Below are 18,019 nucleotides of genomic sequence, written 5' to 3'. Positions count from 1 at the left end.
TTCGGAGCATGCTCTGTTCTCCTGCTCCGTGGTGGATGTCTTCTCTCAGCTCAACCAGAGCTTTGAGATCATCCGCAAGCTGGAGTGTCCTGACCCCCAGATTGTAGGCAACTGCATGAAACGCTTCGCCAAGGTACACTACAGTATTCTACACACTATAGCCACTTCATTCATGGCTTCATGATGGTAAGCTGAGCCTAGTCACAGAGACAGTGGTTGACATACTCCTATCTCCTCCTGCTCTCTCCTCAGACAATTGGTAATGTTCTCATATCCTACTCGGACATTATCTCCAAGTGCTTTGCTAACTACGTCAACATGGAGAAAGTGGTGAGTGTCCAATCACTGGGCGTGACACGTTGGGTGTGGATGCCCATCATTATAGTGTAGTGTTTGTGCAATTCAATGAAAATGTGTGGTATTTGGATAGTGTAGTGGATAATGACTTTGTGTTGTTTGCAGCCATGCATCCTGATCAACAACATCCAGCAGCTCAGAGTTCAACTGGAGAGGATGTTTGAGGCCATGGGAGGAAAGGATGTGAGTGGCTCTCATATCCCTGTTTGCCCTCTATCTATTTATCTATCTATCTATCTATCTATCTATCTATCTATCTATCTATCTATCTATCTATCTATCTATCTATCTATCTATCTATCTATCTATCTATCTGTCTGTCTGTCTGTCTGTCTGTCTGTCTGTCTGTCTGTCTGTCTGTCTGTCTGTCTGTCTGTCTGTCTGTCTGTCTGTCTGTCTGTCTGTCTGTCTGTCTGTCTGTCTGTCTGTCTGTCTGTCTGTCTGTCTGTCTGTCTGTCTGTCTGTCTGTCTGTCTGTCTGTCTGTCTGTCTGTCTGTCTGTCTGTCTGTCTGTCTGTCTGTCTGTGGACGGGTGTGTGTCTGGGGACGTGTGTGTGTGCGTGTGTGCGTGGACGGGTGTGTGTCTGGGGACGTGTGCGTGTGTGCGTGGACGGGTGTGTGTCTGGGGACGTGTGCGTGTGTGTGTATGTGCGTGGACGGGTGTGTGTCTGGGGACGTGTTTGTGTATGCGTGGACGGGTGTGTGTCTGGGGACGTGTTTGTGTGTGCGTGGACGGGTGTGTGTCTGGGGACGTGTGTGTGTTTGTGTATGCGTGGACGGGTGTGTGTCTGGGGACGTGTTTGTGTGTGCGTGGACGGGTGTGTGTCTGGGGACGTGTGTGTGTGTGTCTGGGGATGTGTGTGTGTTTGTGTGTGTGTGGACGGGTGTGTGTACATGTATCTATTGGTGTGTGTGTTTCAGCTGTGCAAGGAGGCCAGTGACTTCCTGAAAGACCTGCAGTTGAAGCTAAACACTGTGATGGATGATCTCAGCAGGATCTTTTCTGTCAGGTGAGCTAGGCACACTGGTGGGCACTGTCAGGCATCAAACAGCCATTCCATCTACCCATACTTGCCAACTCCAATATATATTTCATTAATATCACAGTGACTTTCTCTCCTTGCTACGTAGTCTCATCCGAATATGTCAAAATGGTGGCATTTAAACTTTTTATGTCACTTCAGCTGAGATATTAGTTATGTCACTTTCTATGTCTTGTGTGTTTATTTGCGCGTGTGTAGTTTCCAGCCACAGATTGAGGACAATGTGAAGCAAATGGGAGACATCCTTGGCCAGGTGAAGGGGACCAACGTGGGGGCTAACAACTGCAGCAGTGTGGCCCAGGACGCTGACAATGTTCTGGAGCCTATCATGGACTTCCTGGACAGCAAGTGAGAGAGAGTTGTCCTGTAATGTTGCCAGTCCATTTTTGGCCGCAGTCTCTATTTCTTTCTTGATATAACTTTTCCAGTCTCTTTCAATCTTGCCGTCTTTTTCCCGCTGCCTATCCCTGTCGCTCTCTCTTTTAACCCATCTTTCCATCTTGTTCTTTCTTTCCTTCTCTTTTTCTTCATCTCTTAATCTCTTTCTGTGTCTCCTCTGTCATCTCTCTCTCTTATCTTTCGGTTTGAACACCATTTCTTGTCAATTCTTGGCTGGTGCGCTATGTTGGACTCCCTTCTGTCGCTCATTATTTCTGTCCTTCCTTCCTTCCTCTACCTTCACTCTGTCTCCTGTCAGCCTGACGCTGTTTGCTAAGATCTGTGAAAAGACGGTGCTGAAGCGTGTTCTGAAGGAGCTGTGGAAACTGGTGATGAACACTATGGAGAGGACCATCGTCCTTCCCCCTCTCACCGACCAGACGGTACGAACACACACCCTTCTGAGCATGCAAATATTCATGCTCACACACTCACATGCACGCAGTCACTCACACTCACATGCACGCAGTCACACACACTCACATTCACACAGTCACACACACATGCACGCAGTCACACACACGCACATGCACGCAGTCACACACACTCACATGCCTGCAGTCACATCCACTCACATTCACACAGTCACACACACATGCACGCAGTCACACACACGCACATGCACGCAGTCACACACACTCACATGCCTGCAGTCACATCCACTCAAATTCACACAGTCACACACACATGCACGCAGTCACACACACTCACATGCACACAGTCACACACACTCACATGCCTGTAGTCACACATTCTTTGATACACACACACACAGCCCACACTACCAACTGCTACACAGGCACAAACCACTTCTCAGTATGGGATGAGAACCAAGACAGATCAGAGTTATTTTTATTCAAGGGATTCATGCTCTGATATGTGGTATGTGAGGGAGATATATTTAAGCAATAAGGGCCGAGGAGGTGTGCCATATGGCCAATATACCACGGCTAAGGGCTGTTTTTAAGCACGATGCAACGTGGAGTGCCTGGACACAGCCCTTATTGCTATTATAAATTGGTTGCCAACATACTGTAATTAGAGCAGTAAAAATAAATGTTTTGTCATAAAATCAGCATTCAGTGCTCGAACCACCCAGTTTATAATTCATATTTTATCTCTTCTGAGTACAGTATTTAGTACAACAAACTCTCTCTGACATACGCACACCGTGAGCAGCCAGGACAGCCATTAGACAGGGAAGAAGTAGAGCTGAAATGGCAGACATTTTGTCTACATTATAAGATGCTTACAAGTGACTGTATAATAATAGATCTGGTTAGTGATTATTAATTAATGATGGGCCTGATACGCCCCTCTCCCCAGCCCCCCAGGCCACATACAAAAAGACCCCCACTCTTCCATTCAGTGTCATTCTAACCCTGTTCTCCAGGATGGTGCTCCTAGTCACAAACTAACATCTGAACTCAACTACTTCCAACTCGACAGTGACGTTGATACAACTGTTGAGCCTTTCATGTTGGACAGCAGCCGGTATATTTATTTTGCTTTTGATATATCTGTTCTCATTTTTGTTTGGTAACAAAAGAGCCTCACATCATTCTATAGTAGTATGGTTGCCCTGTATCTCTATCAGTAAGACCCCCCTAGTGTGGGTTTGTCCCACAGGGGCAGAGACAGAGGCCAGAGGGGGTGTTACAGTTCCAGTACCAGTCTCAGTACTGTAGGTCACTCTGTCCCTCTTCCTATCCATCTGATATGTGTATTACTGCTGCTTGGAGGATTGATCTGGGGCTCTGTGCAGCGTCACTGACCCTCCTTTCTGGTATTTACATCCTGCTCCCACTGCTCTTCCTCCACAGATGATTGTAAGTACGGCACTCCTGAGTGTCATTGTGTCTGTCTGTCCCACAGTTTGTTATTGAAGGGTGGTCAGTCCTCTGCTATATGTGGCTGCAAACTGTCCCCCCTTCGTCCCCCACATCCTCACTCCTCCTATCTGTCTCTCTGTCTTCCACCTGCTCTGTTGTTCCTCTGCTCCTCTCTCTGTTCTCCTCTCTTCTCCTGTCCTCCTCCACCTCTCTCTCTGAGGTGACAGCTGCATGGTGCATTCCTGACTGACTCAGAGAAGGCCCCACTCTCCCCCATACGAACCCTCCAATCGAACGCCCCCCTGCCTCCCACTGCCCTTTGCCCTGCCCCACCCCCAGTGTTGCCTTGTTCTTCTCTTGCATATTGTCCCAGGACTCCCTTTCTGGGTGACTCCCCCCCCCCCCCCCCCACCTGTTCCATGTTTGAAGTGTATCCCCCTGCCCTATTTGGGTTTGTTGCTTGTATCTGATCTACTCCAACTCCCCTGTAGTAATTCTCCCAGTATGTCTCTGCAGGCCTGCTGTGTTGATCTGTCCTGGTTTGGTTCCATGTCCTGTTGTTGTAGAATGATAGTCATAATAGCATAGTGATAAGTTAAGGTATATACTTTCACCAAGGCTGGTCTATACCGGAAGTGGTGTATTACACTTGTGGGGGTTAGGATTGGTGACACATACACATACAGTAGACATACAGTAACAGTCAAAAGTTTGGACACACCTACTCATTCAAAGGTTTTTCTTTATTTTGACTATTTTCTACATTGTAGAATAATAGTCAAGACATCAAAACTATGTAGTTACCAAAAAATTGTAAAACAAATCTAAATATATTTTATATTTGACATTCTTCAAAGTAGCCACCCTTTGCCTTGATGACAGCTTTGCACACTCTTGGCATTCTCTCAACCATCTTCACCTGGAATGCTATTCCAACAGTCTTGAAGGAGTTCCCACATATGCTGAGCACTTGTTGACTGCTTTCCCTTCACTCTGAGGTCCAACTCATCCTAAACCATCTCAATTGGGTTTAGGTCGGGTGATTGTGGAGGCCAGGTCATCTGATGCAGCCCTCCATCACTCTCCCTCTTGGTCAAATAGCCCTTACACAGCCTGGAGGTGTGTTTTGGGTCATTGTCCTGTTGAAAAACAAATGATGGTCCCACTAAGCGCAAACCAGATGGGATGGTGTATCGCTGCAGAATGCTGTGGTAGCCACGCTGGTTAAGTGTGCCTTGAATTCTAAATAAATCACTGACAGTGTCACGAGCAAAGCACCCCCACTCCATCACACATCCTCCTCCATGCTTCACGGTGGGAACCACACATGCAGAGATCATCTGTTCACCTACTCTGCATCTCACAAAGACACGGCGGTTGGAACCAAAAATCTCACATTGGGACTCATCAGACCAAAGGACAGATTTTACCGGTCTAATGTCCATTGCTTGTGTTTCTTGGCCCAAGCAAGTCTCTTTTTATTGGTGTCCTTTAGCAGTGGTTTCTTTGCAGCAATTGGACCATGAAGGCCTGATTCACACAGTCTCTGAACAGTTGATGTTGAGATGTGTCTGTTACTTGAACTGTGTGAATTTATTTGGGCTGGAATCTGATGTGCAGTTAACTCTAATGAACTTATCCTCTGCAGCAGAGGTAACTCTGGGTCTTCCTTTCCTGTGGCAGTCCTCATGAGAGCCAGTTTCATCATAGTACTTGATGGTTTTTGCGACTGCACTTGAAGAAACTTTCAAACTTTCAAAATACTACATCATTCCATATGTGTTGTTTCATAGTTTTGATGTCTTCACTATTATTCTACAATGTAGAAAATAGTAAAAATAAAGAAAAACCCTTGAATGAGTAGGTGTGTCCAAACTGTTGACTGGTACTGTATGTCTGAGAAGCCACTTCTGCTCTACAGCACAGAAACCCTCTCAGTGATTTAAATGTTGTTGTGTTTTCTCAATTGTATCGTCCCTAGTCTGTAACATCTGGATTACAGTTTTTGTTTTACTTACTTTTCTAGGATAACTAGAATTTTTCTAACATTGTTTCAAAATATATATTTTTTCAATGTTTGAATCTCTCTGGTGGAGATGTTTCTGGCCGTCAGTTGCCTTTCGTCTTCATCTGAAGCTAGGATGGGCTCATTACCAAGACTGCTCATACTGATATTGACCTAACTAACTGTATGCTAAACTTAAAGAAACTTTTACGGACAATGATAAAACATCTGGATTACATTATGTTGATCCATCGATTTTGATCTGTAGATTTTGCTGGATTACATTATCTGACCCATTAGAAATTAGGACTGATTGGCTTTGAACCATATCCATTAGCCTAGCAGACGGACAGTTACTAAGATGTCCGCTCCATTAGTCAGTCAGCCAATCAAACTGTGGGGACAGGACCCTTCCTGAAGTATTAACCAATGTCCTCTCTTTACAGGGGAGGGTGAAGCTTGCTTATCACAGTGATGTAAGGACTAAACCCACTCTAGCTCAATGTGTCTTCTCTTCTCTGTCTGTTTTCTCCGTTTTTTTCTCGCCTGTCCATCATGTTCAAAGCAGTGGAAGCGATCGTTTCTCACTTGTATTTTTTAAATGGGGTTCCTCTTTGCCAGATTCCTGTACAGTTGTGTCTGTTGTAGTCCACCCCCTGTAGACGTACCTGGAGCTACCTGTATCCCAGCCTCCACACAGCCCAACTACTGCTGGACATATGGAGCGTTGACGTTACAGTACATACCGTTAGCACACTAACAAACATCCCAAAGGACAGAACTGCTGTTTGCTCGTTGCCTGACCATGACCGCTGTTCCTCAACCGACTTGCATTGAACATCCATGATGGCATAAATGATTTGATAAGCCACATTTATGAGATGAGAGTGGAACCCTTCTTGGTGTTGTCCTTTCGTAGGAATATAATGGTTTGTTTGTTTTGTCTGTTCTCTATTTGAAGAGTGTTCTCTTAGAGATAAGATGTAACCGCAGAGTGATGGGTGCTGTGTGGAGCACTTAGTGGTATATTCTGCTAACAGAGTATCACAGAGTCATCATAGATACAGGATATATCACCACAGTGCTACTGCGAAGGCTGTGGGCTTGCTGGCTTGGTTGAACCTCTGCATTTACTGTCTGTGTGAGTGTGTATTGTGTGCGTTTGTGTGCCTCTGCGTGTGTGTGTCTCTGCGTGTGGGTGTCTCTGCGTGTGTGTGTGCGCTCTTACTTACAATAAGCTGAGCTCCTGTCTTCTCTTGCTGTGTTTGTGTGTGTGTGTGTGTGTGTGTGTGTGTGTGTGTGTGTGTGTGTGTGTGTGTGTGTGTGTGTGTGTGTGTGTGTGTGTGTGTGTGTGTGTGTGTGTGTGTGTGTGTGTGTGTGTGTGTGTGTGTGTGTGTGTGTGTGCGCGTGTGCGTGTGTGTGTGCATGCGTGCGTGCGGGTTTATGAAAAAGATAATGACTAGTATGACAGCTAGTATTTCTGAAAGTCCTGTAATGTGTTGAGTGAGTTTTGGAGTGTGAATGTGAGTGTGAATGTGAGTGTGAATGTGAGTGTGAATGTGAGTGTGAATGTGAGTGTGAATGTGAATGTGAATGTGAGTGTGAATGTGAGTGTGAATGTGAGTGTGAATGTGAATGTGAGTGTGAATGTGAATGTGAATGTGAGTGTGAATGTGAATGTGAGTGTGAATGTGAGTGTGAGTGTGAATGTGAGTGTGAATGTGAGTGTGAATGTGAATGTGAGTGTGAATGTGAGTGTGAATGTGAGTGTGAATGTGAATGTGAGTGTGAATGTGAATGTGAGTGTGAATGTGAATGTGAGTGTGAATGTGAGTGTGAATGTGAAAATTGTCCATCAATTGTAGCGTGACGGTAATCTGTGTGACTGCTACCCTGCGTCGTGAACATAATGAAGCCCTCTTCCCTCTGTTTTTACCTCTGCTTGCCTCTAGGGCACTCAGCTCATCTCCAACGCTGCCAAGCAGCTGGGACAGCTGTCCAAGATAAAGGTACCACCCATCTTGTCTCGCGCCACATTAGTACTGTCTGCATTTAAAAGTTCTGTATTTAATACTATCTGCATGTAAGAGTTATTTCTTTGTGCTGTTAACCTGTCTATGTGTGTGTTCCTCAGGAGCACATGGGTCGTGAGGAGGCCAAAGCCCTGTCCCCTAAACAGTGTGCTGTGATAGAACTGGCCTTGGACACCATCAAGGTACAACCCAAAACTACTGTCTTTCTCCTGAACCTAAACTACAGTCACACAAACATACACACACACACACACACACACACACACACACACACAAAACACACACAAAACACACACACACGCTTTGACCTGATCAACTACGACTTTTTAAAATATACATTATATTATATTATGAATAGAGTGGTTAATTTTAGGCCTTCCATTGAAGTCAGTAAAAGTGTTGGCCTTAGGCTAGTACAGTTAAACAATCCTAATGTAGAAAAATGATTTTCAAGATGTATGAAAGGCTAATTTTCCAGCCATGTCCTGTCTAACTGTAGCAGACAGGTCTGTGATTCAGTTTGAGAAGGTTTCCTGTGTAGCCTGTGTAGTGTGATTTAAGGCAGATTAAGCTGAGGTAAATGCAGCTTATTTATAATGATCATTTGAATAAGGGCTTGTCAATGAGCCAATGGCAACTACTGCTCTGCCTGACACTGAGAGTATAGTATGCCTAGGGAGTACTAAACCATAGTGTGCTAACATAGTCGTGTATCAGGAAACGTCAAGGTGTGGCTTTCAGAAAAATGAAGTAGCAGGAATGAAATGTCTGTATAATGTCTGTATCTGCATGTCCTTTATTTCAAGGACATACGGGTGTGGGTCTTGTAGTGCATACTCAACACACTTCAGCCTAGTTTGGAAACAACTATAGTCTGACTGTGTCCTCTCTCTCTCCCTCTCTCTTTCTCTTTCTCTCCCTCCTTCTCTCTCTCTCTCTCTGCCGTACTGTAGCAATACTTCCATGCTGGAGGGGTGGGTCTGAAAAAGACATTCCTGGAGAAGAGTCCTGACCTGTTGTCTCTACACTACGCCCTGTCCCTCTACACCCAGGCCACAGACAAACTCATCAAGACCTTTGTTTCATCTCAGATCGCACAAGGTAGGGTGCCTGTCCAACCCCTCTTTCCCCCCTGCTTCTCTCTATTGCTCTCTCTCTCTCTCTCTCTCTCTCTCTCTCTCTCTCTCTCTCTCTCTCTCTCTCTGTCTCTGTCTCTTTCTCTCTCAATCTCTTTCTGCCTCTTCTCATTTCCTTATCTCACTCTCAAGTCTTCCATTTCTTTACTTCCTTCCTCTCTCCTCTACCTCCGTACAGTCAGGTTCTCTCTCACTGTGCTTAATGGACATTGATGTGTGTAATATGGCCACTTACTGAGTGTAATATGATGCCATAGCTCCGTGTGTCCTTGTTTGCCTTCTGTGCTGGTATGTATAAGAGACATTCTCTAACATATCCTGTGTTGTGGTTACTCCAGAGTTTCCCAGACACCCACTATTTTATTTCCTGTTAAATATTTCAGTGGTGTTGTAGAGCAGAACCAACTGATTTGGAGGGGTGCTTTCTCTCCGGGTTCTAAAACATTTAAGTCTCTAGTTAGGCTCTCCGGGAGCTTGAAGAGAAACGCGTTATGTGATCAGACAGGTATTTGAGATTGAATTAATGAGAGATTCTCCTCTCCTCTTTCTTCTCCTCTCTACTCATCCCTCCTCATCCCGTGATATAACAGTGATGGTGTATTAGGTGGTGGAAAAATTGACACGGTCTCTGAACGCCTCTGGCGGGAAATGAATGATCATTTGAAATGTAATTAGAATAAATATCATTGGTGATTTTAGAGAATGTTTAACCACACTTCATAGCAATGGCACAGCCGGAAGGAAAGCTGTGTGTGTGTGTGTGTGGACCACCATAGACTGTGAATAAGGACCACCATAGACTGAATAAGAACCACCATAGACTGTGAATGATGACCACCATTGACTGGAAGGAGTTACACTGAACGACAATGATGTAACTTCACTAGACGAGCCTCCCGAGTGGCGCAGTGGTCTAAGGCTTTGCATCGCAGCGCTAGCTGTGCTACTAGAGATTCTGGGTTTGAGTCCAGGCTCTGTCGCAGCCGGCTGTGACCGGGAGACCCATAGAGATGTGGACAATTGGCCCAGCGTCCTAAAGGTTAGGGGAGGGTTTGTCCTTGTCCCATCGCGCTCTAGTGACTCCTGTGGCGGGTCGGGCGCAGTGCATGCTGACACGGTCACCAGGTGCACAGTGTTTCCTCCGACACATTGGTGTGGCTGGCTTCCGGGTTAAGTGGGCATTGTGTCAAGAAGCAGTGCGGCTTGGTTCGGTTGTGTTTCGGAGGACGCACAGCTCTCGACCTTCACCTCTCCAGAATCTGTACGGGAGTTGCAGCGATGAGACAAGACTGTAACTACCAATTGGATACCACGAAATTGGGGAGAAAAAGGGGTAAAAATAAATACAATTAAAATGAAAACTTAATTAGACGTCACTGATAACAGGATAACATAAGTTCTATATCGGAATATATTTGACTCTCTTTTGACTCTCTTCTGACTCTCTTTTGACTCTCGTTTGACTCTCTTCTGACTCTGCACTCTTTATATTTCTCCATGTCTCTTCTATTTTCTCTATCCTTCTTCTTCCTCCTCCTTGACCCCCTCTGTCCGCTAGTTTTCGACGGGAAGGGGGTGAAGTTCACGGCTAGTGAGGATGTGTACCCAGAGAAGGGTATGTGGACACTAAGGGCCTGAAAACAACAGGCCTCCAGGAACCCAGACCTCCACCCACATACGCATCCTCAGACTACTCTCCTGCCTGCTCAACCTTAACCTCATCCCAATACACACACACACAGACATAGGACATGCATGTGTGCATGCGTATGACATACAGTACACACATGATGTATGTACTATGTATACATACCCAGTACGTATGACCTGAAACTACTGAGGCATGATAGCCATCAGACAAAGGGAACCACATTATAAGACTGTGAGGACTAATGCTCTGTCAGAGACAGAGTCATCAGCATGCGTCATAGAGGACCCATGGCTCGTTTAGACTGTGCATGCAAAACGATGAGTGAGTGAGTGAGTGAGTCAGACAATGACTGGACAAAAGGAGTGTGTGTGAGTGGGTGGGTGCTCATCTCCGACTGACCGTTTGAAAGGGTATTTTATTTGAACCACAGGGTCAGTCTCCTGCACAGTTGGGGATTTCTGTTTTGCTTGTTTTGTTTACCCCTCCTCCTTTTTGAACAATGGAGTGATGATGACGACAGGTGGATCAGTTTATCTGGAAGGGCTCCCTGCCATACCATACACCCTGTCACACACACACACACACACACACACACACACACACACACACACACACACACACACACACACACACACACACACACACACACACACACACACACACACACACAGTCATCCCTCCCCAGGGCAGCTCCCTCCAGGAGGTGACAGTCCCTTCTGCAAAACACAGAATCGTAAAATCAGCAGCGGCCCCTGGGGACGGGTGACGCTCTCTTTGTCAGGGTACAGTACCAGTCAACGTTTGGACACACCTATTCATTCAGGGCTTTGTCTTTATTTTTACTACTTTCTACATTGTAAAGTAATAATGAAGATATCAAAATTATGAAATAACACATATGGAATCATATAGCAACCAAAAAAGTATTCAACAAATCAAAAGAGATTTTATATTTGAGATTCTTCAAATAGCCACCCTTTGCCTAGATGACAGCTTTGCACACTCTTGGCATTCTCTCAACCAGCTTCATGAGGATGCTTTTCCATCAGTCTTGAAGGAGTTCCCACATACGCTGAGCACTTGTTGGTTGCTTTCCCTTCACTCTGCGGTCCAACTCATCCCAAACCATCTCAATTGGGTTGAGGTCGGGTCATTGTGGAGGCCAGGTCATCTGATGCAGCACTCCATCACTCACCTTGTTCAGATAGCCCTTACACAGCCTGGAGGTGTGTGTTGGGTCATTGTCCTGTTGAAAAACAAATGATGGTCCCACTAACCCCAAACCACTTACTCTGCGTCTCACAAAGACACGGCGGTTGGAACCAAAAATCGCACATTTGGGCTCATCAGACCAAAGGACAGATTTCCACCGGTCTAATGTACATTGCTCGTGTTTCTTGGCCCAAGCAAGGCTCTTATTCTTATTGGCGTCCTTTAGTAGTGGTTTCTTTGCAGCAATTCGTCCATGAAGGCTTGATTCACGCAGTCTCCTCTAAGCAGTTGATGTTGAGATGTGTCTGTTATTTAAAATCTGTGAAGCATTAATTTGGGCTGGAATCTGAGGTGCAGTTAATTCTAATGAACTTATCCTTTGCAGCAGAGGTAACTCTGGGTCTTCCTTTCCTGTGGCGGTCCTCATGAGAGCTCGTTTCATCATAGCACTTGATGGTTTTTGTGACTGCACTTGAAGAAACTTTCAAAGTTCTTGAAATTTTCTGGATTGATTGACCTTCACCTCTTAAAGTAATGATGGACTGTCATTTCGCTTTGCTTATTTGAGCTGTTCTAGCCATAATATGGACTTGGTCTTTTACCAAATAGGGTATCTTCTTTATACCACCTCTACCTTGTCACAACAAAACTTATTGACTCAAACGCATTAACAAGCAAAGAAATTCCACGGATTAACTTTTAACAAGGCACACCTGTTTAATTGAAATGCATTCCAGGTGACTACCTCATGAAGCTGGTTGAGAGAATGCGAAGATTGTGCAAAGCTGTCATCAAGGCAAAGGGTGGCTACTTTGAAGAATCTCAAATATAAAATATATTTTGATTTGTTTTTCCCATTTTTTTTGTTACTACATGATTCCATGTGTTATTTCATTGTTTTGATGTCTTTGCTATTATTCTACAATGTAAAAATAAAGAAAAACCCTTGAATGAGTGGGTGGGTCCAAACTTTGGACTGGTAGTCTATATTAGAGCTGAGGGACTTGCTGAGGGTCTGATTTCATTTCTCCTCCTCAGAGATTTAGACACACACAGCTCTCCAATAAAGAAGCCCTCTAATTTGTACTGTATTGTGCAGCTGTTAAATTATAACCAGTTTAGCTTGCTTTTATTCCAAATAAAAAAGTTTTGTGCTGCACCCTCTGACCCTATGAGTGACTTGAGGACTGACAGTCCCATCATGCCCCTGGACAGAGACAGAACTTGTTTGCCCTCCTACAGGACTCACTGACACATCAACATTTTTCAGTCACCACTGATTAAGACATAAATCATTACAAACTCACATTTTAGGGAAAGAAAGTCAGTCAACCGACCCACCTACAATTTCCACCATCATCTCTCCTCCCTCCCAGACAAACGATACAGCGCCCTGCATGTATCCCCCTAACGCTCACCACCCCCCAGGCCTATCAGCATGGAACAAAGGACCCCTAACCCTAGAGCCCAACCCCAACCCCTGTGTTGTGTGGAGAAGTACACATTCCCTGGTCAAGTGCAGTTCAAATCCTGTTGGCTTTCTGGGCAAAATTCCCCTTGTAGTCACAAGATAACAAGCACTCTATAGAAATTTTTTATTTATTTCACCTTTATTTAACCAGGTAGGCCAGTTGAGAAGGCCAGTTCTCATTTACAACTGTGACATGGCCAAGATAAAGCAAAGCAGTGCGACACAAACAACACAGAGTTACACATACACAAACGTACAGTCAATAACACAATAGAAAAAATATATGTACAGTGTGTGCAAATGTAGAAGAGTAGGGAGGTAAGGCAATAAATAGGCCATAGAGGTGAAATAATTACAATTTAGCATTAACACTGGAGTGATGGATGTGCAGATGATGATGTGCAAGTAGAGATACTGGGGTGCAAAAGAGCAAGAAAGTAAGTAATAATATGGGGATGAGGTAGTTGGGTGGGCTATTTACAGATTGGCTATGTACAGGTACAGTGATCAGTAAGCTGCTCTGACAGCTGATGCTTAAAGTTAGAGAGGGAGATATAAGACTCCAGCTTCAGTGATTTTTGCAATTCATTCCAGTCATTGGCAGCAGAGAACTGGAAGGAAAGGCGGCCAAAGTAAGTGTTGGCTTTGGGGATGACCAGTGAAATATACCTGCTGGAGCGCGTGCTACGGGTGGGTGTTGCTATGGAGAACAGTGAGCTGAGATAAGGTGGGACATTACCTAGCATAGACTTATAGATGACCTGGAGCCAGTGGGTTTGGCAACGAATATGTAGTGAGGGCCAGCCAACGAGAGCGTACAGGTTGCAGTGGTGGGTAGTATATGGGGCTTTAGTAACAAAACGGATGGCACTGTGATAGACTACATCCAATTTGCTGAGTAGAGTGTTGGAGGCGATTTTGTGAATGACATCGTCGAAGTCAAGGATCGGTAGGATGGTCCGTTTTACGAGGGTATGTTTGGCAGCATGAGTGAAGGAGGCTTTGTTGCGAAATAGAAAGCCGATTCTAGATTTGATTTTGGATTGGAGATGCTTAATGTGAGTCTGGAAGGAGAGTTTACAGTCTAACCAGACACCTAGGTATTTGTAGTTGTCCACATATTCTAAGTCAGAACCATCCAGAGTAGACATGTTTGCACCCTGCCTCAGTATAAATGTGACTGGCTGCTGGACTGCTCCCACAGCAAGGTCCCTCTAGTTGCCATGCTTGCTCTGTGTAAAGGGTTCAGCAAGGAATGGGTTTGTCCATCTGAGCATGTTACTTGCCTACTCTGCTCTGCCCAGCAGCAGTAGAGGAGGAGGACTGTGATAATCCTCTCCTCTCTCACTACCAGCCTCCTCTGACCTGCCTCCCACTTCCATCACCACTGCATCCTAACTGAAAGGCTCCTACCCTCTGGGGCTGGGCAGGCACAGTCACAGGGCAGCTATGAGTGGTTACATGAAAGTATCCAAAGAACTTTAATAACATCAGATTCTTCTCATATTTAGTTTGCCCAGAACTGTTAACTGAAAAGTTATTTACAACCCCAAACCACCATTCTCTGATTGTCCCCTCATACAAGCCTACTTCTCTCAAGCCCTATCATTTTACATTTTAGTAATTTAGCAGACACTCTTATCCAGAGCGACTTACAGTAGTGAATGCATACATTTCATTTCATCATCAATTTTTTTTGTATTGGCCCCCCGTGGGAATCGAACCCACAACCCTGGCGTTGCACACACCATGCTGGCGTTGCAAACACCATGTTCTACCAACTGAGCCACAGGGACATCTGCCAGACTTAAGCATACAGCCTATCATGACTGTATTGTACAGAGGGAGTATGGGCTGAAGGGAAGATATTCTGGCTATAGTGTTGGCCTGCCTGCAGCAGTGAAAGAGGCCACAAAGGAGTGACTTGTGCCCATGTCCCTGTCAGGCGCTGGTGTGGACGACGCTGTGGGAGAGGTGTCTATCCACGTGGAGATCTTCACCCACCCCAACACTGGAGAGCACAAGGTCACCGTCAAAGGTCAGTGTCCAGTCATTTCTGTCAGATATTTCATTTTACCATGTCTTAAAATGTGTTGTCAGAAGGTAACTCATACCACAGAAAATGTCTGTTTGGCTTTGTTGGGCGGGGTGTGTTAAAACCTTATTGATAAATTACCTCCCGTATCTATTTATTTTGTCCTCTCTGTCTCAGTGGTGGCAGCCAATGACCTGAGGTGGCAGACCACGGGGGTGTTCCGTCCCTTTGTGGAGATCTACATCATTGGTCCTCATCTAACTGACAAGAAGAGGAAGTTCGCCACCAAGTCCAAGAACAACAGCTACGCCCCCAAATACAACGAAACGTTCACATAGTGAGTATTACAGTCTGGCCTCAGTGGTACAAAGCGTCTTGCGATTTTGGTGGCATCATATTGGAAGTGACCATGTTGAATATCGAAGAGGGAATCCTGTCAGTTTTTCATCTATTTACCTGGTCACACTTCTACATTCCAAAGTGGTGGAATCAGTGTCATTGACTCTAAGCTGTGTGTCTCTGTCTTCTCTCCTTGCAGCGCCCTCAGTAACGAGGTGGGCACAGAGTGTTACGAGCTGCATGTGTGTGTGAAGGACTACTGCTTCGCCCGGGAGGACCGTACGGTGGGCATAGCCGTAATGCAGTTGAAGGACATGTCCTCTAGGGGCAGCGTAGCGTGCTGGCTCCCCCTGGGGAAGAGGGTCCACATGGACGAGACGGGCCTCACTGTCCTCCGCATCCTGTCCCAGCGCAACAACGACGACGTGGCAAAGGAGTTCGTCAAGCTCAAGTCAGATCAGCGCTCTCCCGAGGAGGGCCGAGGATGAGAAGTCTTTATTCGCTCAGCGCCATCTACAGGCTAGGAAGTCCTTATGCGGACTTACTGCAAGCCAAACTACTGCCCTGATTTTCAAGTGTTGGTGAAGCACAGAGAAACAGTTCTTTACTATAGTACTGTTCATCCACCGATATCTTTATTATGAATATAATATAATATAATGAATCATGTAATTTTGCATACATATATTGATAAACACAACACTCACAAAACAGACCAACTTACTACAACACATTCACACAAAGAGAGTTTAAAGGGATAGTTCGGGATTTTATCTACTTCCCCATAGTCAGATGAACTCGTGGATACCATTTGTATGTGTCTGTGTCCAGTATGAAGGCAACTAGAGGTAGTTTCGCGAGCCAATGCTAAATAGCTTAGCACAAAGACTTGAACTCCTCGGGTGGAACTTGTCGAGGAGACAGCGCGAAGAGTTCAGGTCTTTGTGCTAACCTAGCGCTAACACTAGTTAGAAGTGGCTTGCGAAATTAACTCTAACTTCCTTCCTACGGGACGCAGAGACATAATGGTATCCGCTAGTTCATCTGACTCTTACGAAGTAGATAAAGGGCTTCATTGCCAAAATCCTGAACTATCCCTTTAAGTCATAGAGTATATAGTGTTCCTTTATCTCTCCCTCTCTCCATTTCTCATAGCATGGGCTATGTCTATTAGTGCTCTTCCAATCACACATTTGAACTAGAATCTGCCAATCTTGACTAGTTCCACACATAGGTATCGAAATGGTCCTGCAGATCAAGATCTTGTAGCCTTGAAAGTATTGACCTCTCGTCTATTACTTACTGTATATTACCTGCACTTTCACTTCCTTTATCTAGACTAGACTAGTGCCAATGGATCAATCAATAACGTTATGTCAAGTCAAGCCCCAAGCACAAGTTAACAGGACCAACTGTGTACAGCAGACCATCAGGCTTTTAGGCCTCATCCATTCCAAAGAGTCAGGTTTACACAGACTGGTTTATGATAGTATTTCTATGAGGTTTGGTCCTTTTTTAATTCCCCTTTGGAGTTTCTATAGGAGAGCAGGCTGGACTAACTATAGATTGAAATGTTTATATATATTATATAGAGAGATATTACCGGTCAATTTATGATATATTTAAAGACTATATGAAGACTTGGAACTTGAAAGAGTGTCCCTATCTGTGTCGCTGTTTATAAGTCTGTTTGTCTACCCTGTTACAGAGCACACTGCCTGAAACCCTCAAATGCCTTGTCCTGTCAAACCTGTTGTCTGTCTTCAGTACAAAGTGAACCTGATGAAGACAAGCCTCGGAGCACTGTGATTCATCAGTGTGTGTGTGTGTTTGAGAGGAAGAAATTAGTGAGTGTGTGTATATACTGTTTATGTGCGTCAAATGTCGACACCAGTGTTCCCTGCTTGTGTAAATGTGTTAATCACAGAAAGCCATTGAGAGGAGAGAACACAATACAGTGGAAGAATGCGTATTCTATAGTATATTTCGTTTATTTGAGAATTTCCTCAGTGTCTTTGACTTCGGGGAATGAAAGTAAAACAATTTTGGGAAGGTTTATTGCTCGTTTGATCGGAAAACATTACGTGGGCTGTACAGTGTGTGAACAGAGCGCCATTCGTTTGCCTTGGAAAACAGCCACCTCCTCTCTCTCCTTCAACCTCTCCGATCGATATGTGTCAGCGTGGAGGAGAGCGTTTAGAGACAAAAGACAGAGACGTTTCTTACCGCTTGCGTTGCCATAGCAACCTCTTGTCAAATGATGATGTCAGGCCACACGTGACCCCCGCGGTCTCTTTCTTCCCCTCTGCTGGGGCAGGCACACATAACCTAGACATGACCACATTTACCTAAAATGGCCTCTTACCAGGCTGTCTGGTCCTGGTTTTGTGCACACGGGGTCTGTTCACAAGGGATATAGTACCAGTCCTGCCCACTCCAGTGAGACTTGCCATAGATGGTGACTGAGA

At 45.1% G+C, this 18,019-nt stretch overlaps 1 protein-coding gene across 6 annotated transcripts in view; it reads left to right on the top strand.

Moving 5' to 3' along the window:
• The window catches only part of LOC115192633 (protein unc-13 homolog A-like), a 75,186-nt gene extending 57,709 nt beyond the window's left edge, over positions 1-17,477 (top strand). For 2 of the 6 annotated variants that reach the window (XM_029751370.1, XM_029751365.1), the window contains 15 exons: positions 1-133; positions 253-330; positions 463-540; positions 1,278-1,366; positions 1,598-1,747; positions 2,097-2,220; positions 3,661-3,666; positions 6,121-6,150; positions 7,627-7,683; positions 7,809-7,889; positions 8,661-8,808; positions 10,402-10,458; positions 15,123-15,215; positions 15,390-15,549; positions 15,751-17,477. The exon at positions 1-133 is cut by the window's left edge and continues 11 nt beyond it. In XM_029751370.1, coding sequence (XP_029607230.1) covers positions 1-133; positions 253-330; positions 463-540; positions 1,278-1,366; positions 1,598-1,747; positions 2,097-2,220; positions 3,661-3,666; positions 6,121-6,150; positions 7,627-7,683; positions 7,809-7,889; positions 8,661-8,808; positions 10,402-10,458; positions 15,123-15,215; positions 15,390-15,549; positions 15,751-16,039 — 1,573 coding nt within the window. In that variant the 3' untranslated portion in view covers positions 16,040-17,477. The remainder of the gene's footprint in view (positions 134-252; positions 331-462; positions 541-1,277; positions 1,367-1,597; positions 1,748-2,096; positions 2,221-3,660; positions 3,667-6,120; positions 6,151-7,626; positions 7,684-7,808; positions 7,890-8,660; positions 8,809-10,401; positions 10,459-15,122; positions 15,216-15,389; positions 15,550-15,750) is intronic. The other 4 variants (XM_029751366.1, XM_029751368.1, XM_029751367.1 and 1 more) reach the window with 4 other exon arrangements.
• The last annotated feature ends 542 nt before the right edge of the window (positions 17,478-18,019 follow it).

The sequence above is a fragment of the Salmo trutta genome, chromosome 4, assembly GCF_901001165.1.
Source record: "Salmo trutta chromosome 4, fSalTru1.1, whole genome shotgun sequence".
In the NCBI taxonomy this organism is placed as follows: Eukaryota; Metazoa; Chordata; class Actinopteri; order Salmoniformes; family Salmonidae; genus Salmo; species Salmo trutta.
Note: the sequence above shows the minus strand (reverse complement) of the source record. Positions and strands in the feature narration are given on the sequence as shown.